General features: G+C 41.3%; 1 protein-coding gene across 14 annotated transcripts in view; it reads left to right on the forward strand.

Annotated features, from left to right (window-relative positions):
- The window catches only part of epb41l2 (erythrocyte membrane protein band 4.1 like 2), a 31,132-nt gene that overhangs the window by 3,157 nt on the left and 3,442 nt on the right, over positions 1 to 24,533 (forward strand). The window contains exons 2-22 of one of the 14 annotated variants that reach the window (XM_065964179.1): positions 283 to 387; positions 545 to 587; positions 3,946 to 4,021; positions 5,914 to 6,010; positions 6,154 to 6,278; positions 6,449 to 6,536; positions 8,564 to 8,716; positions 8,885 to 8,982; positions 9,501 to 9,673; positions 10,451 to 10,536; positions 14,761 to 14,811; positions 14,935 to 14,970; positions 15,740 to 15,799; positions 17,646 to 17,813; positions 18,351 to 18,566; positions 19,996 to 20,064; positions 20,446 to 21,078; positions 22,231 to 22,359; positions 22,578 to 22,676; positions 22,905 to 22,985; positions 24,211 to 24,325. In XM_065964179.1, coding sequence (XP_065820251.1) covers positions 283 to 387; positions 545 to 587; positions 3,946 to 4,021; positions 5,914 to 6,010; positions 6,154 to 6,278; positions 6,449 to 6,536; positions 8,564 to 8,716; positions 8,885 to 8,982; positions 9,501 to 9,673; positions 10,451 to 10,536; positions 14,761 to 14,811; positions 14,935 to 14,970; positions 15,740 to 15,799; positions 17,646 to 17,813; positions 18,351 to 18,566; positions 19,996 to 20,064; positions 20,446 to 21,078; positions 22,231 to 22,359; positions 22,578 to 22,676; positions 22,905 to 22,985; positions 24,211 to 24,315 — 2,691 coding nt within the window. In that variant the 3' untranslated portion in view covers positions 24,316 to 24,325. The other 13 variants (XM_065964180.1, XM_065964183.1, XM_065964191.1 and 10 more) reach the window with 13 other exon arrangements.

Below are 24,533 nucleotides of genomic sequence, written 5' to 3' on the forward strand. Positions count from 1 at the left end.
TGGAGGCTTATATGGGTAAGTCTCCCATCGGGCCCATTGGAAGAATGTGTTGCCCAGAGACAGATGGAGAGAGTGACAAAAAAGCTGCAGAATAAAGGAACAGATGGAAATGATACACAAACAAACAGAATTGCATTAATGGAGAGGGTTGAATTGGAACATTATATCTCACTCAAGCATATCAGTGAAAACATTTTAGTAGTTTCCGACTATAGTTTTCCTGTCAAAAAGTCAGCCATGTTTTAATCTTTGACGTTTGTGTTTGAATCTCTCTCGCTGCAGAAACGTGCAAAGGGCCAGTTCCTCTTCTTTAAGGTGTGTGAGCATCTGAACCTCCTGGAAAAAGACTACTTTGGTCTGTCATACACAGACAGCCATGAGCAGAAGGTATGTATCGTTACTCAGACATACACAGGATGTGCTGTAAGCTTTATATGTCAGTAATGTACACATTAGTAGAAACTCCAACAGAAACGTCTGTATAGTGTCTTACACTGTTTGATGACTGAGGTTAACTCTCTTCACGCTCTGTGTCTCACTCCAGTGCTGGTTGGATCCCACCAAGGAAATCAAGAGACAAATACGCAGTAAGTTTTTTATTTTTTTTTAAATGCAGTAAGTTTATTTCGAAAAATTTAGAAAAATAAACTTACTGTGCCATCAATATTGGCCTCGTCTATCCAGCTTCCTCTATCTCTGTCTCCACCAGCCTGCCCCAAAAAGAGGTGTCACGCAATGCACGGGACCTAGTTTTCTCAGCCAAAACACAATGAATAAAACATGACTCTTGAATTAAGGAAGGAGTTCAAGTGACTTATATTAAAGGGAAACAAAAGCAGCTTCACGCTTATGTCCAACAAAGCCACAGAGACATTTAAAACCGCACAACCGACAGCAGTCTTACCAGTGCTGGCAGCATGCAAGAGGTTACCACAGTGTGATCACTTTGCTCAATTATTTCTGGATCTCTTTATTAACTGTTGTGAAAGTATAAATGCAGGGCAAGGCTCTGTCTCCCATCTGCTGTTGATAGACAGCTATCAGGTGTGTGGAGCAACCAAGCGTAGTATTTAATTTGTGGAATGAATGAACAGACTGTAACAGGTCAAATGGGGATCCTGCATTTATCATGATTACGACAAACAGGACAGAAACAACAACAAAGAGGAGTAGAGTTGCTATTTCTCAGATTTACGTTTAATTCAATCAGAAGTTCCAGTTTTCTGAGTTAGAAAGGTTTATAAGAGGTTTAGAGGTTAAGAGGTTTTTTGAAAAATATGCAGATTCCATTTAGCTGTGTTTTCCTCAAGAGAAGCTTCTCTTCTCACCATTCCTCTTTTCACGTTCAAAAACAGACTTAAACATATGCCATTAAGATTAAAGTTGCACTTTAAAGAAAAAGGCTGAGGAAAACATGTCATTTCAGCCCATAAAATGTTTTTTGGGGGAATTAGCATATGTGAGATAAGTAATGCTGGCTGGGTGTGTGCAGACTGTGTGTGGCTCAGTGTGTGGTGAACATGCATGCCTGTGTTTTGTGGCTGTGCGGCTGTGTGTGTCGGCCGTTCATAAATGGGTTGCATGCAGTCGACCGCGTGTGCTCATTTGTGTCCATTTTCTGTTTGTGTGTGTGTAGGTTTATAGTAAGTGTGTTGAATACTTCTGTCTCTGTGTGTGTGCAGACAGATTACAGCACAAATGACAGGTTAGACACCAGTGTGCGCTTTTACGACCATCAGTGTTCGCTCGACCGTCACAGCTCTGCGTCACTACATACAGGGCAGGAACTTGAACACTTGTCATTGAAAGTCTTTTGGGGTCTTGTGGTGCCTTGAAAGCCTGCTAGATCACCTGTGATTAAAACACTTGTTGCAAACATTGCCTGTAATATGATGTCTTTCTGGACGTGGGCAAAGAAAGAAACCAAAGAAAAGGAGAAATGTTTTTTTATACAAATGATGGGCAACATGTTGTTTGTTGTGCAGTGTGTTGTTGGTAAGAGGTATGGGCACAATGGAGTTTTCATCTGCGTTCTCACATCTGGAGAGACTCCTCCAATGCTCCCACAATTGCACTTTGAAATGGTGTCTGCTCTCTGGGATGAGATGCTCGAACTAAAAATCAATGTAGGTAGATAGAAAGTTGGGAAAATGCGATTAGATCACTTTTGAAAAAAGGTGACAAAGAGGAAGACGAAAAGTTGCTCTTAATAGCTGAATTATCTGTTGTCTTAGCCAATGAAAATCACATTTTTACAGAAAAACGTTGCAGTGAAAAAAAAAAAAAATAATAATTATCAACCTTTGAGAACAAAGTAAGCACCACTGAAAGTAATCATTCTGCAAGTGTGCTCTTTCTTAGATATCACCGTTAGAACTAAGTAATAAGAAGAAAATGTGTTCAGGCTGAAAGCCAGTGGAAGCCGAGCTTTGACGATGAAGAGTCTGGATTGTGTCCAGTGTGTAGACCTCTGCAGAGCGTGTGGCTTCAGTTAATGTTTAACCGCAGCACACATGTTCCCTGCATAATCACACAAACCTTTATATTTGCCCTGTGTGTCTCACCGGGGACGATAACTTCAGTGAGATGTCCAAGGACATGTGCAGCCACGGTGAGAACAAACAGCTGCTGGGTATGTTTAAATAACAGGCTCATTAGTTTGAGTATGTTTTATGATTTATGGTCAAAGTCTCTCATACTCCCAAGTCATCCATTTACTGAAACACGGGTTTAAAAAAAAATACTAAAAAGAAAATGATTAGGTGAGGGAATATGTCAATCCGAAAAGGGAGAAGAAGAAGGGAGGGAGGTGAAGACAGAGGGTGATTAAAGAAGAAGAAGTAGTGTAGTGAACATAGGGGGGTAAGGGAAGGGATGTTTATATCTATCAGTGTGTGTATGTTCTGTGCATCATGGAGCAGATTTATATGTGACACGTGGTCATCTAGAAGGTTGAAATGGTCACAAGAGAGCCAAAGCACTTAGTGCTGCCGGCAAAAAATCTCAACCACCAGACTCAGCAACACACACCCATGATCTACCAACAGACACACACAGGCAAGGAAACAGTATTATAAGCCCTCGTGATTTTCCATTTCTATACGTTATGTGACACCTCATGTGTTGCATCTTTTCCTCTCTTGGTTGCTCTGTGAGTGTCCTTGTTCCTTGTGTCATTTTACAGTGACCATCATTTCGTCCTGCTCCTCCGGGATGCAGCTGTAACAGCTCTGTTTCTGCACGTGTGTGCCTATGTGGATGTGTGTATGACCTTGGGAGGAGGAAATGGTCTCGATATGATGTCAGCGTTTCCTGTTTGGATTTTTCCAGACGATGATGATCTGCGTCTTTTTATTGAGCATCTGTGCGTGTGTGTGTGTGTGTGTGTGTGTGTGTGTGTGCATGCGTCCAAAGATGGAGCAAAGAGACAGAGGGAAAGTGAAGGAGAAAAAATGTGGCAGGCAGGGCAATATGGCTTCCTCCTGAGGGAGTGACATCAGGAAATCGGAGCCCAATAAAGATAAGAGAAATGAGAATGGTCTAAATGGAAACCATTTTCATGTTGTGACACAGTGATAAAGATAACATGGCGTATTTGTTGCCGGTAATGATGCAGATGATAGTTTGGTACTTGGTAAAGATGGAATAACGTCATGCAATAGCAGATCTGTTGTGTGTGTGTGTGTGTGTGTTTGTGTGTGTGTTTGTGTGTGCACGTTATGCACCCAGCTTAGCACAGTTGAAAAGCTGTTCTGCATTCTGACAGCTAGATGAGACAGGCCAAGGGCTGGAGTGACATTAAAATGTACTGGTAACCGTCATTATAACTGTGATGATTCAAAAAAAAAAAAGAATTTGATGACTTTTTTTTGACAATCATATTTCCAAAGTCATCTCATAAATATAGTTTGTGTTGTTATTAAGTAGATCATTCTCTTTCTCCAGGTAACAATTGGCAGTTTGCATTCAACGTCAAGTTCTACCCTCCTGACCCCTCCCTGCTCACTGAAGACATCACCAGGTACACACACACACACACACACACACACACACACACACACACATACAAATTAAAACATCAAATCACTCCAGGGCTGTACAATAAATCACAATTTAAACATCAGCATTTTCAGTAAAAAGTCTAGATTTATTGACATAAATAAAAAACAATCATTTAACATAAATGAGCAATGCTTTGAATAGAGCAGTGAATAGAGGCCAGAGTACAATGACAATGCTTTTACACCACAAAGCTGTAGTCAGATCAAGTTCAAGCTATCCATCAGCTACCCTTTTTTCAATTGGTGCCCATTTAGTGGTGAAAAACCTGTTTTGGAGGGTTTTTTTTTTTGTGATCTGGAGGAAAATGTTACAAACCCAGGTGTTGTGTAAAACATTGGCTCCCAACCTGAGGTCCAGGGTTAGGGTTAGAGTTAGGGTTAGGTGAGGTCCAGGCCAATGATCTCAGGGAGGGCGTAAAGGCTTTGTCGGCTCTGAAGTTGTAAATAAAAAACACATTAGAACTGCAGATATACATCGAAACCGAGTGGTGGCTGTTTGCACTCTATTCATCTGATATTTATTTGATTGCACTTCATATTGTCACTATTGGACAATGTAATCGCACATGCATATTATTCTCCATTCGTGGAGTACCACTTCAAACAAAGGTTTAAAAAAAACAAACTGTACTGATTAATTAACAGTTATTCAAGGTAACAGGACCAATTGAACACTTACAACTTGTACAAATGATCAGCTCTTCTTCATAGTGAACATGTTAACAGTTTCCTGTTACGTTGCGGTTCTAGTTTTGTTGAACACAAGTTCAATATTGACTTTTTCTTTGAGCTCTTGTTTGTGAATTTAAAATGATTCTTGAGCTGCTAAATGTCACAACTGGTTCACCAACTCTATGCAAGGTTGTGTGTTCTAAAACCAAAACAATAACAAGCCAGAAGCCTTAACCCTCAAGAAAATGGCAAAAATGCTGCATTGTAAACGGTTAATTCATTTGAACATATGCATGTGCACACACATGCTCCAAGCACAAAGCATTTAGGTCGGAGTGTATGTCTAATGGAGCGTATAGCTTCTCTGATGGTTGTAGCAAAAGGCTAATTGAGGACACATACTTACTAACACAACAAATTAGAGCGGTGCCAACACATTACCTGCACTGAATGTCTACAGTGACTCAAAATTCCCCTCCAACCAGTGTAACTCTGATTTCTTTAAATTTAACAACAGTCAAAAAGACAGAGACAATTTTATGGATGTTTTTTTTGCAGAGTTTCCACAGCCTGTACCAGAATGTTTATTTATTCATAAATGTAAAGTGAAACCTTTTTTTTTAACAATATTTTCATTCTATCATTTCCCATTTTAACAAGCTACAACACAATATTATATTTTCCCAATGAATCGAAGCCTCCTAACTGGATGACTGGAGTTCAAGCCTCCATGTCAGAAAGTGTTCGTCTCACTGATGTAACTCTGAATGACCTTTTTTTAGTAGCCAAATGATGCATTTACCAGCACCCTGAGGTGGCGGAGTTCATCATTCATACAGAAGCTTCATTCACATGAAGGTTGTCCTGCAGAGCTTACTCCATCTAAAATAAAACAACCACTGCATGATTCACTTACTGCTGATGCACACATTATGCATTGAGTATTTGTTTGTCATGGTGCTCCAACCAAACCAATGTGGCGCCATACTATGAAAATTGTTCTGTAAAAACACAACCAACCATCAAATCTAATCCTCACGAGCTGACCCCAGGCCTCACAGGAGGAGAAGACGTCTGTTATCATGAACAAAGAAGCAGCCTCAAGTTCAAAGAAGGGATTAGAATTAGTTTTGTGACTTCCTACTTAATCCACCACACTAACCGTTTCTCTCTCCTGCAGGTACCTGTTGTGTCTGCAGCTGCGTGAAGACGTGGCCACAGGTCGGCTGCCGTGCTCATTTGTCACCCATGCTCTGCTCGGCTCTTACACGCTGCAGGTAGAAAAAAAAAACGAAACTTGTGGACATCCTCTATGTATAGATCAAAAAGTTTTTTGTTTCCTAATGTGGCTCTGCCTTCTTTTCTGTCTTTTGTTTTGGTTGCAGTTTATATAAATAGTCTGTTTCCTTCTGGTTTACAGGCAGAATTTGGTGACTACGAACCCGACCAGCCTCGACCTCTGGACTACATCAACCAGCGGACCTTTGCGCCCAATCAGAACAAAGAGATGGAGGAGAAGATTCTTGAACTTCACAAGTCTCACAGGTAAGAACATCTTTTTTTTTTTTTTACCCTTGTCATTAAAAACTGTACATTTGTTTGCCAAAGTTTAAATCCCAATTTTTTTCTCATATATCTCCAATCCGATAATGACAAAAATCTATGCTGTCTAGATTGAGTGTGTTTGTAGTGATTCACTTGTGCCCTGTTTTTAGGGGGATGACACCAGCACTGGCCGACACCCAGTTTCTAGAAAATGCTAAGAAACTGTCCATGTACGGGGTGGACCTGCACCAGGCTAAGGTACGATAAATGACTGAACCCTCTGCTCTCTGCCTCGCTCTTTTCTTTTGTTGTTAGCATCTGGGGATTAGTACAGTTTCTTTGATGTGGGAAGAGTGTGTATCTGCATGTTTTTCTGTGTGAGTGTGTCAGCTGTACAAACACTCTGGCTGTTCCCATGGCAATGGCCTCCCTGTCTATCTCACTGGGATCGCAGGTCATCAGCAGAGTGCAGGCCTGTTTCCATGTTTGTCTGAGTACATTTGTGTGTCTCTGTGCAAGACGGCAAACAAAAAGGGGGAGAGAGAGAGAGAGAGAGGAAGAGAGGGAATAGTCAGAAAATAGAAAGAGAGGATGTTATATTGAGGATATTCAGCAGACTAAGATGGACGGCGAGAGATAAGGTTAGAGAAAACAAGGACAGACCCTTAAAAGAGGGAGAGACGAGACTCTCCTTTAAGAGCACGCTCCACTTGTTTGTAACACAGAAAGAGAACCAGGGGAAAAGAGAACCGCAGAGAGAGCGATTTCAAATGTTGGAAGTCTTTTTTTTATGGCATACCAATGTTGTGGGAATTCAAGGGGCAGATCTATTTCTGTCTTGTGCCATTAATTTGACCTGCGACTTTCATTCCCAATAAGGAAACATTTGAAAAACAAACCCATATAATGATATTCAATAAACACAAACATGTGTTCTCCTAGTGGCTAAAAATATATAGTGTATGGGTTCATGAGTGTTTGATAGCAGGATGATTGTGTTTATAGACCTTTGTCGTGGTTTTATTATTGACAATGACACTACAGGGAAAAATCCATCCACCTCAGAGTTTTATTAACAGCAAAGCCGTAAAGATACAAACAAAACATTACAAAACCCACTGATATGCTGCTGTTTGGACTTTATTGACCCTTTTGTAGGGAAATCCAATTATCACTGTGGCAGACGCTACATAACATATGAATAGTTTTGAATTAGTAACCTTAAAAAAATGAGAACTCACCAAATAATGCAAGGCACAAGAGCTGACAGAAGGTGTGTAAAGAGGGTATATTTCCAATGAATGAGGAGACAAGGAGCTCTTAATAAAATAATGTAATACAAAGAGGTTGTATTTAGGGGAATGAAACGGGCATTAGCAGCTAAAAATACAGTAATTGTATTTGTTGCAAAGTAATCCATTAGAAACTTGTTAAGTATACATCCTCTGTGCTCGGACAGTTCTGCAGAAGGAACAAAGTGTTTGGGTGTGAACTGATAGTCCATTGTTTGATTCAGTCGGCTCAATGTCGAATTTGAGACACAATCTTTGACAGCTAACGTGACAGAATTAGACACAGGCAGCAGACTTATTAATAAAGAAAATAGCAAGACTGAAATATGAAAGTCATTGACTACACTGAAAGTGTAAACCAGTGATGTCAGACTGCCAGTTGTTATAACAAAGTCTGTTGCCAGCTTATATTCTGTTCATAATATTTGGCGTATCTCTCCCATCTCTCTTCCTCCACTAAAGGAGGAGGAGGAGAAGAATGATCTTCTAACAGAAACCACAAAAAGCTAATGGAAAACTGCTTTCCTGCTTCTCCTGTTCAGTCAGTGTGTCGAAGCTTAAGTGCTAAATGTATCCTTGCTGGGAGCACATGGATCAATGAGCAGCTGATAACATGGCAACACCATGTGATGTGTTTGTGTGTCTCAGTAAAACTGTCCATTATCAATACATTGCATTCTCCATTAGGCCAACAGATTTTTCCTGTTAATTGACCATCGTAATCAATAACCCCCCCTCGCCATTACCAGATGGCCTTGGACTTAAAAGCTTTGTTAGCGAGTTAGTCTGTCTGCTAACCATGTTGTTACAGTTTGTGTGTGTGTGTGTGTGTGTGTGTGTGTGTGTGTGTGTTAATTGAGTTTCTGTTGACCTTTAGTAGGCTACTTTAGAAATCAATTGATGTACAGTATGATCCGATTTATACAAACAGGAAGCATTATGAAGATTTGTCCAAAAGGTGTATTTGTGTTTTATTAACATGTGAATTCACAGGATTCTGAGGGTGTGGACATCATGCTAGGTGTGTGTGCCAACGGCCTCCTGGTTTACAAAGACAGACTCCGGATAAATCGCTTTGCTTGGCCCAAAATACTCAAGATTTCATACAAGAGGAACAACTTCTACATCAAGATCAGACCAGGAGAGGTAAATCAACGAACACGTGCAAAACATGTACAAACAGGTTATAAATTCAGAGATTTATTCCTTTATGATACATCAAAGAGTACACATAACATGCTGTACATATTTCTATTAGCTTCCTCTGCTGTGGAAAACTGTGAAATAAATGCTTTGTTTATGTTCCTTTCATAGACGGAGCAGTTTGAGAGCACGGTGGGATTCAAGCTCCAGAACCATCGATCTGCCAAAAGGCTGTGGAAAGTCTGCGTGGAGAATCACAGTTTCTTCAGGTAGAAATGCACACACTTACACACACTTCAAATCAAACATGCACCGTGTATGCACATGGATCTCACAGATTTTCAGTGTCAAGTCATCGTTCTACAGAGACATGTGCTCAACAAAACACTGGCTCTCTTTGCTGAACTTGCTGAGAGAATCTTGTGTGCTTGTTTAACCAGTCTGGTACCTGCAGCAATACACACTGATAAACACACACACACACACACACACACACACACACACACACACACACACACACACACACACACACACACACACACACACACACACACACACACACACACACACACGGCATCGTGGCTGTGTTTGTAGTCCCCAGGAGTGTGTGCTGTAACTGATTGTTTTTCTGTCTGTGTGTTTCTGTAAGACAAGAAAGGAATAAGCTTTAATATCCTGTAGAGTGAATAGGTACCTCTCTTGCACATGCACATGCAGTAGTGACTGTTGCATTTTTTTTACCGAGTAAATCCCCAATATGTCTTTCCCATATTCTCTCTCTCTCCAGGTTAAATTCACCGGAACCTCCCACAAAGGCCCGCTTCTTGACCCTTGGCTCCAAGTTCCGTTACAGTGGGCGAACCCAAGCTCAGACCCGCGTAGCCAGCTCCCTCATAGACCGACCTTCGCCCAACTTTGAACGCACCTCATCTAAACGCATCAGCCGCAGTCTGGATGGAGGTACTGAATGCACAAACACCACACAGATGATTTCTCCAGCCTTCCTTTTGTCCCCCTAAAGACTATTACATGAATGGATAGACAGATAAGGAGAGGAACGGGGGGGGGGGGGGAATGATGGGCAGATGGAACAGGGGTCATGGATGCCCCTGTGTCTGTGTGTTTTGATGAACAAAGCTAGTGCCTGAGCAGATACAGGAAATAGGTGCAGCATATGTTTCCTGTCACACAGTGAGCGACAGAGCGAGAAAGAGAAGAAGAGAAAATAAAGTATTATGTCGATCAGAAAGAGGGGGGAAAAAAAGGGCCACACAATACCAGTGACACAAAGCATTCATAGCTGGGAACAAAAAAAAAAAGTCAACTAATGATCTTTTTTCAGCTATGAGCAGCACATCATTCAGAAATGAGAGCCGTACTCATGTAAAACTGCCTTCACCTAATATCTCCTTCATGTTTATGTTACAATGAGACTTTTCTAAATCAGATACATCTTTTATTGTCTCTTTAACATCATTACTTGTAGCTTTTGGATTTCGCATTTGGATCCCAACTTATGCAGCAATTTTTACCGCTGTCTTAAATTGCCCCCTGGTGGACAGAATATTCAACTGCAAGTCTGTCTGTACAAAAACATTGATTATCCTGTGGAAAACTAAACCACTGATCTTGACTTTAGCAAGTACTTACAGGGTCTGAAAGTGAAAGTATCATACTGTTTTTTTCTGTTCTGATAAATAATCTTTAATTGAATGATGTGTATTTGTCCTTTTGTAGCACCAGTTATCAGCATAACTGAGGCGGGCAGGGACACGACTGAGAACGGACGTGATCCCCACCTGGAGCTCCACTCTGACTCTAAGGTGTGTGTGTGTGTGTGTGTGTTTGTTGTGTTTTCATCCAAGCATATACATTTGTGTGTGAGTTCAGAAAGAACAAAGTAGTATTTTGTTTCTTTGTTGTTGTCGTAATATTTGCTGGGAATCTGTATCTGTATGTGTTAGTGGTTCAAAAAGGAAGACATTGTGCACATGGGTGATGGAAAAAATCACACTAGCCCACCTTAGTTTGTAAACAAGGGTCTCTTAGCTTAATTTTGAATTCATTGTGTGAAACATTTTATTCATGAAAACATCTTTAACAACGTGCGTTTATTCAGGGATGGTAAATATACAGCTATAACCAGTATTACATTGTCTTACAGGAATGTCTGCACTGTGTACCTTTACGCATAGATCAGGACAGTCAAAGGAAAATGTAGCTTTATTCTGATGAAACTATTAAATAGTGATACAAGTGAAAGCAAGCAATCAAAGCTTAGTCTGCAGCATGTTTGGCTATGAAAGAGAAGTTGCTGTGAAGAGTAATGAATGGTACAAAATGTGGCTTTATTTAACAAAGGAAGATGGCAACAGTCCTGGTTGCAGTGACTTTAAAATAGTTATTTTAACAAAGGGTGTTAACATCAGTAATGTATAGAAACGTCTCTAGTGTAACTAACACTTTACATGAGTGCCACTGCTATTCAAAAGAGCAGCATGTAGGTTACTGAAGAAACATTTCCTCTGCTGTCGTACTAGTAGAGTCGAGAGTCTAGACTGGATTTATTGTTTGAATTTCAAACCTCTAATAAGTCAGCGTTTAGTGTATATCTGTCTATTACGCATGCCTCCTGCTCCTCCTGCCTCACCTTACTTTCCCTTCTTTCTCCCTGACCCCCCCCCTCCCCTGCTCACTTCCCAGCACCGTGACAATGACCTCTGCTTTAAGCCTTTGTTCAATGTTGAAACTTTTTCTGCACACAGATGTTCACTGCACTGAGCTCAAACCCTGCCGTGTTCACTTTTAACCTGTTTTTGTTGTGATGTTCACTGACTAATGGTGTGTCTCTTTCCCTCTCTCTCTTTTCCTTCACTGGCTCCCTTTTTGTTAATTGCTTTAATCACTCCACTCTTGCATGCTGTCACCACGATCATCATTTCATAATGACGAATGAAATGATACTTTCTACTGAACATTGCGCCGTTGTTTTTGTGGATTTTTTTTTTCTTTGTTGGGTCACTGTTTGCTTTTACACTTTGTGGATGTGTGTGTGCGGGTTTCCTCACTTTTCCCACAAAACTCTCGATGTCCCTTTTTTTTGTTTTTTTTCTTCTGTGTCGTCATGTCTTTCTCTCCTTTCTTCCCCCACATGTCTGATATTCCTTCTCCCTTGCTTATCTGACCCCCATCAGTCAATCTTCATGTTCCCTCTGTCCTTCTCCTCATCATCCTCACTCTCCTCCATCCCTCCTTCCCTCGATTCAATCTCCGAGCTCGACCACGGCCTGTCAGACATCTCTGAAGATGATGACCTCTGCAATGACACAACCACCTCACACACTCCTTGGAACCTCCCCTCAAACACCCCCTCTTCCCTCTCTGATCAGCTGCAGGCCGATCGCGAAACCCCCCCAATCCCAAACTTCCAACAATCAAGTTCAGAGGTTACAGTTGTAGAGGAGGGCTGCCTTGCTGAAACCAGAGCCGCAGCTGGGTTGTCAAACAGGTGGAGGGGTGTGGGGAAATATGTGTCCTTCATGTTGATTTTTCTCTCCCTTTCTGGGAAGACTGGAAACAGGTGTCTGCCCACCAAGGTTTTTTCAGGAATAACAAAGAAACTGAACTGTTTTACTCGGACTGTGTCGACGCTTATTTCAAATTCAGCAGGGAAATTAAAGCTGATGATCGTCAATGCTCCAAAATTCATTATTTGCAACATGACGACATCTAGGTTGGGTCAAACTCTGAACAGTTTGGCATCAAAACTTTTATTTTTATTTAATTTTATGGGATTTATTACCAAATATCTTCCAGCGACATGCAAAAGTTTTGTTCCTGCTGTTCGTTGGCGCCCAGCACGACTACATTTGCCCTCCATTTCTTCTCTTTCCTGTCCTCCAATCGTCTCTTCCTTTTCGTCTCTGTCCACTTGTTTCCTCTCTTTCCCATCTTCCTCCTCTCTCCCCACTCTCTCCTCCTTCTCCAACCTAACCGCATCAATGCATCGCTACCTCCTAAACCCCTCCCCACTCTTCCTACCCTGCCTGTTAGTCACCTTCCTCTTGGTTGTGATGCTAACGGCAAGCCAGTCATTAATCTTGGCGCTGATTTTAGCCACGCCCCTCGGCCTGACCCTGTGTTACCTCGAGAATGTAGTGTCCAGTCAGCGGAAGGCATTTTTGCCGATGTTTGTGTCTGAAACTTCAAGCGGTCAGTGCGAGGATCAGTTCAGCTCTGGTTTCAACAAGCTAGCTTCTCCTCTCACTCCGGCGCACACACCTCCGCGCAGCAGGCACCCCACAAGTGCGACCTGGACGCAGGAGATGTGCGATCCTGCTGCCTAAATATACAACCCACACAACCCAACAGTCCGAAACTCCCTCCTTCTGTCCGCCTTTGTGTTTGATTGTACAAGCTGGCCACACCCGAAGTCCACCCCCTCTTCACTACCTAGTATTTCCTTGTTTCCTACCATCCCTGCACCCTGCCAACCCCACTGTAATGTTTGTGACAAATAAAAAAGATTAGAATGAGTTACATCTGGCAAATGTATATCAGAGAGTTTATACAGGATGAATAATAATAAAAAGAGAAAATATCATAATATAGCTTATATAGAGATACTGTAGGTATATTAAGAGATTTAAATACTGTACATGGACTGTAAGGGAAGGAAAGAGTGGCAAAACTCTCAAATGTAGTGATTTTCAGAGCACACACTCATCGTTTTGACTTGAAGGCTCCTGAGAGAAGTTTTTTTTTAGATGGCAATAAAACCGATTGAAATTGACACTGATGAGCAAACAAGACCATCAGAGCAAAGATTGATTACAGTGATTCTTAGGACTGTCACCCCTGACGTTTGGTAGGCGTCGGAGACGTCTGAAACATAAATGTCTAAATTGCGTGTTGAAGATTGAATTTAGACATTTACGTTAAAATTAAGATTTTTGACGAAAAAACCCCTCCAGACATGTGAAGGGCAAGATCAGCCAAGAAATAAATTGTTCCGCTTTATCCACAGGGGTCGTCTAAAGCTCCTGTGAGTTTTGTGGATTTGAAGTCTTTAAAATGAGTAGGCCTAGATGTTGCTTTAAAGGCTTTTCCATTGCATGTAAAACATGCATAAAGAAAGGACATTATGATTATGAATGTGTAATTTGCGAGGTACTGAAGCACTTGTTGCATTTAATGCAGTAAACCAGCACTCAGTTGCTGCATTTTGCCTTGTTAGTGTGGTGAAAAGACGGAGGTAACAGAATAGTCCTAGCTTCAATGTTTAAACTGTACAGATAGATAGCGACCCCGCCCGCCCTGTCAGCACTTAAAGCGCTTTGGTTTGTATGTTACTGCTAATGAATGTTGAGCATAAACAGTGTTACACATACACTGAGACCGTATCTCCCCCTGCCCTTTGTGTGCTGTGTTTTCCCTCAAACTATGAAGTGTTGCAGTGGCTATTTAGCGTTGCTCTTGCTTTAATGCTGTGCATTTACAGAATGATAACAGATAAGTTATCGAGAGACAGGTCAGAAAGAATACTGACATATCCTGACAATTGTCAGAGTTAATAACTACAAGTCTTTAAAAGTGTAAGCTACATGAGTGTTTTTTTACTCCTTTTTAAGAAAGCTATAGTAGTTGTAGCATTCCCCTTGTAAATCTGGTTTGGGACACTTCATGTAGCCTCCTCAGCAGTAGAGCAGTGTTTGAAGAAATGAACGTTGTACCTCAAAAGACTGTTTAGGAAACACATCACATCTGATAGTCGTTTACTTTGACACAGACTTGCTCTTTCCTGAACGTAGGATGAGGGCGGTCAGTAGCACCAGCTGTCTCCTGTCTCCTGTCAGACTCCTTTCATGTTACTGCTCCTGTGGGTTTAAGTGCAGAGGTCACATGACCTGCAGTACGTCTCCTTGACACCTGGGGAAGAAACAAACTTTTCCCATCATCCATTTCACATTTTTCTTTCTTCGTGCCCCCCCCCCCCCCAAACCTCCACATTTATCATGACTGCTGTTGCCACAACTACGACACTGAAGGTCAAGGAGGTCGACTTAAGCCCTGGTGATGCAGATGCAACTCCCACCAAGGTCTGTAGGGCCTGCATCTACCCAGCATGCTTTGCAAATTCTGGATGTTTAAATGGTTTAGCAACAGGGTACATGCAGTAAACCTAACCTGTCCTTACTTTCTCCCCGACTTTACCACTTCAGCAGTCACCTGGAGCCAGTGAGCTCGCCCCCTCTCAGGTTCACTAACTGTTATTGGTTATTTGATGGTGTTTGGTCTGTCAATCATTTGCTTTGGTTGGATTGTTGTTTTGGTTTCTCTCTTATGGTGAAGTTGCCCTGGCATGCTGGTTCAGAGTCAGTGTTTGAATTTGACAGCTTCTACAGACCAAATTTGTCCAAACCGAAACATTTTCATTGAAAACGTTCATATTGAGTAGTTATGATTACTATTTACACCCTTTGTTTTCAGATCGGGCCTGAATTCAAAAACTGATCCTGATTTGGGCACTTTTGCCTAAAACCGTCCCTTTCAGTTTCCTCTGCTGTGGTTTGTGGTTTCACAGTTTCAGTTTCTTTACTGGTTCATATCCGTCGTTCAGTACTGTTGGGATTCACTGAAAGCACTTTGGGGTTTCTTGGTTTGTGTGTGCATGTGCTGGTGTTTTGATATTTTAAATAATCTGAGTTTTGCATGTGTTAGCACGGGTTCGAGTGCTAGCATCTTTACGTTCAATATGAAAATACCAGAAAACACTATAATGTTTTGGTGCTTACTCACTTATCTTCTTCACAATTTTGGATATTTTGGCTTCACCACAAGACTTTTTTCCTTCTGTATATTTTTGTATTCATGTTTTCATTTACTTGTGTTTTTTTTTTTTGTAAATTTCAATTAGTTCATTTATTTATTTTCAGAGTTAAAACCAAGTAAATGTATTTGTTTTTTTTTGTTTTGAATTAATTTTCTCCTTCTCATTTTTTGTTGCCCTTCATGTCTGCCTTACAGAGTCCAATGAGAGTGCATGGGGACAATATTTATGTGAGGCACAGTAATTTAATGTTGGAGGTTGGTACTGGCGTTCGCCTGATGGCTGAAACAAAAGAACTACATGTTTTCTGTGTACTCTGACGCCATCAGAACTACAACTTCCTCTGAACTGTACAAGACTGCTGCCCTCTCGCACTCTCAGGCTCTGTTCGCATGCCCGCGTGTGTCTCTGTTTGTGGATGTTTGGATTTCAAGTCGCCAGTTGTTTCCAGCTTGAATCCTCAGTGTGACTGAAAAAGATTTCGTGTCAGAAGTTTTCAGTTTCTGTTTATCTGAACTCTCAGGGCAGCCGTTTTGAACATTTGTGCTGGGAAACACAATGAAGCCGTTCTATAAATGAAACAGAACTGACTTCAGCTTTTTGTAAAGGATTAAGATGCTACATGCATTAAAAGAAGTTTAACTTGTGTGACAAACCTTAAGATCATTTTAAGCAGTTTCTGAAGAAACCCATCAGCTCTTAAACAAAAAATGAGCTGAAGCTGCTGAAATGTTTAAGGTCACTCTTTTGATTGAGTCTCGCTCTTCTTACAAGCCTTATTTCTTACATTTAAGAACAAATTGAAAGCAAACCATCCAGCAAAAAAAATGCAGACGAATAAAAAAAACAACAGGCCTTATCTTTTTTAGTCTTTTTTTAGTCTGCTATTCTAAGAAATGATTTCATCAACAGTGATTCTATTAACAACAATTTAAGCAACTGTTTGATTGATCCGGGATATTAACTGAAGGTTTTGCATATAATCAGTGCTCCCTGAACAATTCTGATTTGTTTTTTTCTGAGCGAGTGCTCCACAGTGAACTAAGATTAGCAACACATGTATAACAGATAATAAGACACTCTTCTAGTAATTTCCCATGCTGAGTGATCACATTGGCTGCTTTGTGAGTCGGGTGGGTGTGCGAATGTGAGTTTGATGCATGTTCTGTGCATGCTGAATGCCGTTTTGTTGACTTTTGTTTATCATGTTGTATTCCGAATCCTTGATTGAACCCAAAGTTTGATTATTGTTGGGCGGTTGCCTCTAACCACACTAACCCTGCCTCCCTAACCCACAAGAGAAGCTCTCTTCCTGTTTCCTTGTGGTTGGCTGATGACCTTGAGTGATGCGTGTTTTGATAACATACTAAAACAACAACAACAACAACAACTTCTTTTGATGCAGCGTGGGACTGATAGTGATGTATTGCTATTTCTGAGTGTAAGGGAAGAAGACGGATGGAAGGGAAATAGAAAGGTCACCACTATCAGCTCCATGTTGTGTGGTCTGCATTGCTGTTCCTGGCCTGATTCATGGAGAAAACTCCTCAACAAGATGGAAAGGCCCTATTTCACTGCAGCCTGCTTATAAACAAACAAAAATACCACCAACTTCACCAGATCATACATTTAAGATTCAGGATCTTGAAGTGAGGCTCGAGTGAGACATGGCCATCCATCTTGTCTTCCTTCTGATTGACAGACTAATGTTCCTGTGCCCTGTTGAACCAAATATTTTCCCACCTCCTCTCTCCTCTCTCCTCTCTCCTCCCCTCTCCCCTTTTCCTCTCCTCTCTTTCCCTCTACTGCCTTCCATTGCTTCCTCATTTTTCTTCCCACATTTTTTTTCTTTTCTGCCTTCATCCTGTCATCCTTCCTCTGCATTCTCATTTTTCCCCAAATTTCAATTATTTATTTTCTTTTACTTTCCTCTCATTCATCTCTCCCCCCCCCCCTTTTCCCCCCTTCCGACCACTCCCCCACATCCAACCCGACCTCTTTTTATTGCTGCCTCCCATGATCCCTCATTTTATCCATACTTATCACATTTACTCTCCACCTTTACCTTACCCACCCTGTCTTCCCTCCCCCCCCCCCCCTTAGGACCATGATAAGACCCAAGACGAGGTCCTGAAACACCAAGCTAGCATTAGCCAGCTCAAACGCTCCTTTATGGAGGCGCCACCTCCCTCTCCTCCTCAGCCCAACCAGTGGGAGAAACGTCTCACCTCCTCCCCCGCTACAACGATACGTATTCAACAGCAACAAGTGGTACGTCTGATGGATATTTCTGTAGCAGCAGCATGAGAGAGAAAGCTTTGATTTCAAGAGCGTTCCTGGTCCAAACATTGTATGAGTGCAGTGACCTGTTTGCAGATTGTAGCAACGCTTCAGAACTGTTTTCTCACACTTTTGATGCAAATGTGGATGTACATGTGTGCAGCTTAGTCCTCTCCGCTCTCACTTTAAAGAGGGTGTTTCCTTTTTTATTTCTGGTTACGATGGTTGGGATTCCAAGACCTGTTGTTTACAGCTCACTCATCATTTGAAGGACAAAAGGGGGTCTTTCATTTCAGCTTTTTCCATTTCCAGCTGGACTCATGTCATATTCCCTGCAGATAAAGGGTCATTTTGTGACTGTAATGCAATATTTTGCTAGTTTTGCTACATGTTTTTTTTTTTTTTTTTTTGCAGAAGGGGATTTCTACACTCTTTTTCTGTGCTTAAATGCTTCCATTTGTTTCTCTACTTCTCTGCATTGTGTGTTGGTGTGTGTGTGTGTGTGTGTGTGTGTGTGTGTTGCTGCAGAGCCTTGAAGAAGAGATAGCTTCTGCACTTTTCAGTAGACGCTCTGGCACCGGCTTTTGTTCAGAGGCTCTGTCTGCCTGCAGCATTCCTGAACCAACACTAGATGCTGTTATTACCACATTCTCATCTACTCCTACTACTTCCACTGCCGTCTGCAAAACTGCTTCAGAGCACGGGCTCCTTATTCCCACAACTGCCTCTCTCTTTGGCTCTGAGGTGCTGCTGCCAAACATTAAGGAGTCTGTTTACTTTCAATTCAGTCCATACACTATTCCTGCAGTGATTAATGGGCTTACAGAATACTGGGGCAAGTTTTGCTTCTGTAAAAAAGTAAACTGACTTCCTTTAATGTCTTAGACAAATAAATATATGCTTGTCAAACTTTTTCAAAACCTCCACCAAAGACATACAAGCTCTCCATAATGCCTGCTGTGGGTGCTGGATGAATGGTTGTAATCCTTATGTTGCCACAGGGACCATTCATCCTGAATGATGGTGCATGGTGAATCTAATCTAAAAAAACAACTGTGAATGCCGTCATCTGTTGGTTTGATATGCTGACTTTGTGGGTAAATTGAATGCAAATTAAAAGAAAAAACAGCTCTTTAGGCTCTTCAAAGTTAAATAACTGGAAAAAAAAGCAGCAAGTATTGGAGCAGTATTCTTTAAAAAACTTTTTCTCTGAGCTTTCTAGTCCATATTTGGAAGCCTTTTGGGTTGTCATGGTTTCTGTGGTCATCATCTCAAAGAAACAGCTTTTTAATTCGTCCTCTTTTTAAAAATTTAGAATCACAGTCATCACTGGTTAAATAACTTTGAGAGCGATCCCTCTTTTTACAGTATAACTATTAAACAAAAAACAAAAAGAAAAAAGAAAAACAAATATAGAACACGGTGTGTCTTTTCATTTCTAATGTATCCTACAGATCGTGCCATTTTTGCAATCTTACACGTTTATTGCAAGCCACACTACGCGACACATTTCATAATGTTGGGTACGACATGCATGAGGGACCTGTGATTCATAGGCTGCGAGGCAAGATGGGTCATCGTTGATCCTCTCCCACAGTGCGATGGAGGACCGTCGTTAAGTAGTCATGACCGCAGATATTTATAAATCTTTTGTCTGAAACAGCACACAATCGTAGAGTCTGTAACCTGCATAAGAAAAGACCTGATTGTAACTTGATTGACACATTTCAACAGAAGGGTGAGCAGGTGATTTCAGTCCTTTCTATATATTTCAAAAGTTAAATCTGATCAGTCTACTAAAGAGGAGGTGACTGGATTAAGAAATATACAGACCTAGATAGAGAAACTGCTCTTTCAATACCATGTTTCTTTTTGCGCCTTTTCAAACAAAGACATGCTTCTCTTTCCACGGCGATATTCTGTGTAATCCATCTTCTGTGGATGTTTCTTTGTCTTCTCTTCTTCTGTCAACTCTTTCATCCCTTGTCCTTGATACTGTGTTAAAAAGGAACATGATTGTGCATGAGAAGAATCAGAAAACAGAAAGGAACGAGACGAATCCAACCATTTTCCCTTCTGTTGTGTTTAAAAAGTATGACAATATTGCTAACAATGATCGTTTCACTAATGGAGTGTGATTGATGATTGTCATGGTAACCTCTCTGTCACACAGGCGAGTGTGCCCCAATCGGAGGCCGACGCTGCTGATAACAGGATCTCTGATACCAAAGAACCTGCAAAGGTGGTCCTAACACCCTTCTATTAAAACAATCCAGACTTACATTCATGATGCTTTTCATCCTTCATTCCCTTCTTTCCTCCAGCTTGATATTGCCTCCTCAAATCACAATTTTTTACACTCTTCCTTTGTCTATATCCCTTGTTGTTCTGCTCACTTTCACATCTGTGTCCACAGTTGAACATCTTCATCTTCTTTTCAGTCCTGATTTTTCTCCTGTGACATTTTTTGATTTAAGACGCTTTGATTTTGTTTTATGTTCAATGATCATGTGATGTTTTTTTTTTTTGTCCCCCATGCGTTTGTTGTGTATGTGTGTGCACCTCATTGTGTGTGACTGTGCACTCCGTGTACATGCGTGCGTGTGTCTGTGCGTGTATATAGACAACTGAAGTTGAAATCGAAGAAACGGTTGTCGTCCAAGAGGTTTCCAAAGCTCCCAAACCAGGACTTGTTACGGTTACGATCAGCTCCCCTGAAATGAATGAGCAGGAAGCTAAAGCCGAAGAGGAGGCGCTGGTAGCTGAGGGAGCGCAAGCGGTGAAGCAGGAGAGCATTTCATCAGACAGCGAGAGTGAAGAAGAAGCAGAGTACCATCCCAACGTGTCTGTATCCATCTCTCATACACAAATACCGGAGGAGAAGGAGGAGGAGGAGGAGGAAGACCAGGAGGAGAAAGAGGAGGACACATCAGCTCCAGACGCTCCTTCTCTGCCAGCTGAAGTCATCAAACCTGAAGAAGCGATCTGTCAAGAGGTAGAGGATTCCGGGAGGGGTGATGCGGAGGAAAAGACGAGCGCAAAGGAGGAGAAGGAAAGCGAGAAGGAGACTGAGACGAGCACTGACGACCCAATGATGACACCCAAAGAAGCTCCCAACGGTCTCGACTTGCACGAGGAAACCGTTAGCGAGATGGTTGCTCCTGTGGCGGCAGAAGAAGAAGAACAGCCCAAAGTGAACGGAGAAGCCTCACTGGTTGAAGCAGAAGTGCGGCCGCAGGTTATTTGTTGCTCTGAGGTAAAGTCTTCACCGGGCCGACAGAGGAGTTTCCCCCAGGCTTCGATTCCCTCCTACCGACTGTAGACACCCACATCTTCCTTCCTGCTTACCACAGTGGCCGTTTCCTTCCTTTTGTGCTTGTGTGAATATTTAAGCCCCATTTACACCCTCACACTCAAGTTAAAGAAATGTTAAAGAGTAAAGTAGATTTAAAAAAAAAAAAAAAATCTCTCATCAGTGGTTGGTGTTGGTGTCAAGTATCCTTCCCCTACGTGATTCATTTCAATTTTGACATCATATTTTCATCACGTTCATACCCTTCATACCATCATTCCGCCCCACATAGTGTTTTGTGATGCTTACACCTTCTCATTGTTTTAGTGTTGTTCGGTAGATGGGGCCTAATTGAGAAGTACACAATGCTTTTAGGTGTATTTTTGCTTAATTCGCTCCGCATGCCGCATTCCACCCACGTTGTTTGTGTTTGCATGTCTGTGTGTCCTCCACGTGTTTGGCACTGATGCTTCTCTTTCTGTTAAATGTTGAATTGGCCCATCACGGTCACCATAGAAACTGCATTGTGGAAATCATCATTGCCAATCACTTTGGAAGTGCCATCTGCTCATCTGAATGTCATCTTTGCATGCTGTTTACATATCCAGTGCTGTTTGCCAAATATTTTGAGTGTTGCATGTTTTTTTTTGTATGGGCCTCCTCTTTTTTTTTTTTATGCATGTTTGTGGGTGTCGTACTTTGAGTTGCACGTCGGCGCCAAAGATGTTGTTGTTGTGTTGCCGTTGTAGCTGTTGCTTGTACATTGCTGGAGTTGCACGTTGGCACATTCTGCGTTTGACACACATGACTTTGGAAGCTCTTCGTTCTTTGCATGGATTTTGCTGCATCCGCTCGCACATAAGTTGTGTTGATACATCCACTGTGTTTTGAACAAATTATTAACATCCCTTTTAATTCTACACATAGATTGAATCTGCATGCATTCACATTTTATCCCGAAAACAACAAAAACACGTTTTTACAAATTGATTGACTTCGAAGCAAATCTCCAAAGTTAGTTGTGTAGATCAAAACAAATGGTTTCACTAACTTTCCCAGTTTAAACTTATTAACCCTTTCTCCTCCCCCCTCACTTCTCTCTCCTCCCCCTTCTAGCCGCCCGTGGTAAAGACAGAAATGGTGACTATATCAGACACGTTTGCAGCCCAGAAAACTGAGATAGCTACAAAAGAAGTGCCCATCGTACATACGGAAACCAAGACCATCACATACGAGGCTGCACAGGTGCACACTTGGGAAACACCGGGTTTTTATTTTTCTTCCATCCATGTTTGAACCTCTCTTCTCCATATTAGTGTGAAACATTTAAACTTGCCATGGTTCATGCCTTCTCCCTCCAGGGAATTCATGTTGTTAGTCTTTCAAAAACATCAAAGATCCAACAGGGATATTGTCTCCTAAACGCACAGCTAATGATCTGCTTTTGTCTTCTCTGTGTTCAGCTTGATGGTAACGGTGATGGCGAGCCTGGAGTGTTGATGACTGCTCAGACAATCACCTCTGAATCTCTGTGCACAACTACAACCACACACATTACCAAGGTAACAGACACACACAAACAAACACACTCACTCACAGGAATGATCCTCTCGTACATTACGATGGAAACTGCTACTTTGTTTTTCTGTCGTAACTAACATTGAATTATCACCACGGCCTAATCATCTTTGACATTTGGACTGTCATGACTGTCGGGTCTTTATTGGTTCATAATTATCCCATTATAAATTAACAAAGGTTTTTTGTTTTTTTGGTTCAATTTGTCGCAGACCTTAAAGGGTGGCCTATCAGAGACGAGGATTGAGAAACGCATCGTCATTACTGGTGACTGTGACATCGACCACGACCAGGTCAGTCAAATTGCGCTCACACAGCTTTTACCTGCGTCTTATCTGGTGTTTCAACAATCTGTAAAAGGATTATTTTTTTTTGTGTGTGGAACTTTAAAGTCAAAATTTCCATAAAGTTTTACATAAAAAAAACCCTGAAATAATAAGGGGAACAATAAAGCTTATAGTTACATATACATTCCTAGATCATTAGATTTTACCGTACTGTGGCTGGAATTTAAAGTTGGACGTCTGGTGTCATGTCTACCATGTTGCTCACAGTCTGAATGCACACCTTGATCTATTGACCACTTTCTAGAAGATGCCCACGTGTCATTTGCCCCACCATCCGATCCATACATCCAGGAAATGGTGTCTAAGCCTTTTTGTGTTTGCCATGCTGTGTCTGATTTTTATTGCTCGTTTTATTGCAGTTTGTTTTTCCTTTGACCTTGTCTTGTTGCTACCAACGTTTTGGATAAAAAGTTAAGACTTTCAGTTTTAAATTGAAGGATCTTAACATCTGGATGAGAAGGTCCTTTCAGTTTTGCATTATCCTGTAGTTGAGAGTAGCTATAAAATGGCATACTGTTCCTTTACTGTTCATCAAATAATTAAAAGTGTCTGATTGGTCCTTCTGCAAACAGACCGCAGTTTTTAAGTTTGTTTCAGGACCTGATGGAATCGATTTAAAGACATTATTTCATTATTTCAAAGTGATGGATGATTCATAATGATTTGGACTCTCTCTGCTCATACTTTGTGATGGCTTAGATTGATGCCACCAACTCTACAAAAAGTTAAAGTAGAGGATTTCTTTTCAAACTTGGGACACCTTTAGGAAATCTCTAATATGTTACAAAGAAAAACATTTGTTTCAGATCTGAACTTTTATGCACGATGCCTCATCCACTGGTTTGTTTAAGTTGCTTGTTTGGTTTGATCTGCTGGATTTACATTTTTCTCCACATTAAGTTGGTAAAGAGATTTATTTTCAAGAAATCTCTTTCCTCTTGATGTGCTGGTCTGTAGTGATTTTACTTCATCTTGTTAACCCTGTTCAACATTCAGTTAACCCTAAGAAGTACACATTCACTGTAAATCCAGCATTCTTGTTTGTCTTTTTGCTTCTTATTTAATTTTTTCATTTAACTCCCCCCTCCTCCTCCTCCTCCCTCCATTTCCCCCTCCCCACTGCCTGCCGTGCTCGGTGCTGCCACTGTGTGGTCGCCCCTCGGTACTGTAGGCACTGGCCCAGGCCATTAAGGAGGCCAAAGAGCAACATCCTGACATGTCTGTCACCAGAGTGGTGGTTCATAAAGAAACTGAACTGGCTGAGGAAGAGGATTGACAGAACGCAGGTAATAATAATAATAGTAACTCATTATTATTATTATTATTCATGTGGAAAGTAATCTTGCAGGTATTTAAAAACTTTAAGGGGGCATAAAGTGGTTTAATTACCGATAGAAAAATCATGAGATTAAACTCCTGCTGCTGCTAAACACACATCACAGAGGAGAAAATGAAACAAGAATCAAATTTAGGAAGGTAGGCAGTGACTGTTTG

Source organism: Labrus bergylta, chromosome 15 (assembly GCF_963930695.1).
Source record: "Labrus bergylta chromosome 15, fLabBer1.1, whole genome shotgun sequence".
Taxonomy (NCBI): domain Eukaryota; kingdom Metazoa; phylum Chordata; class Actinopteri; order Labriformes; family Labridae; genus Labrus; species Labrus bergylta.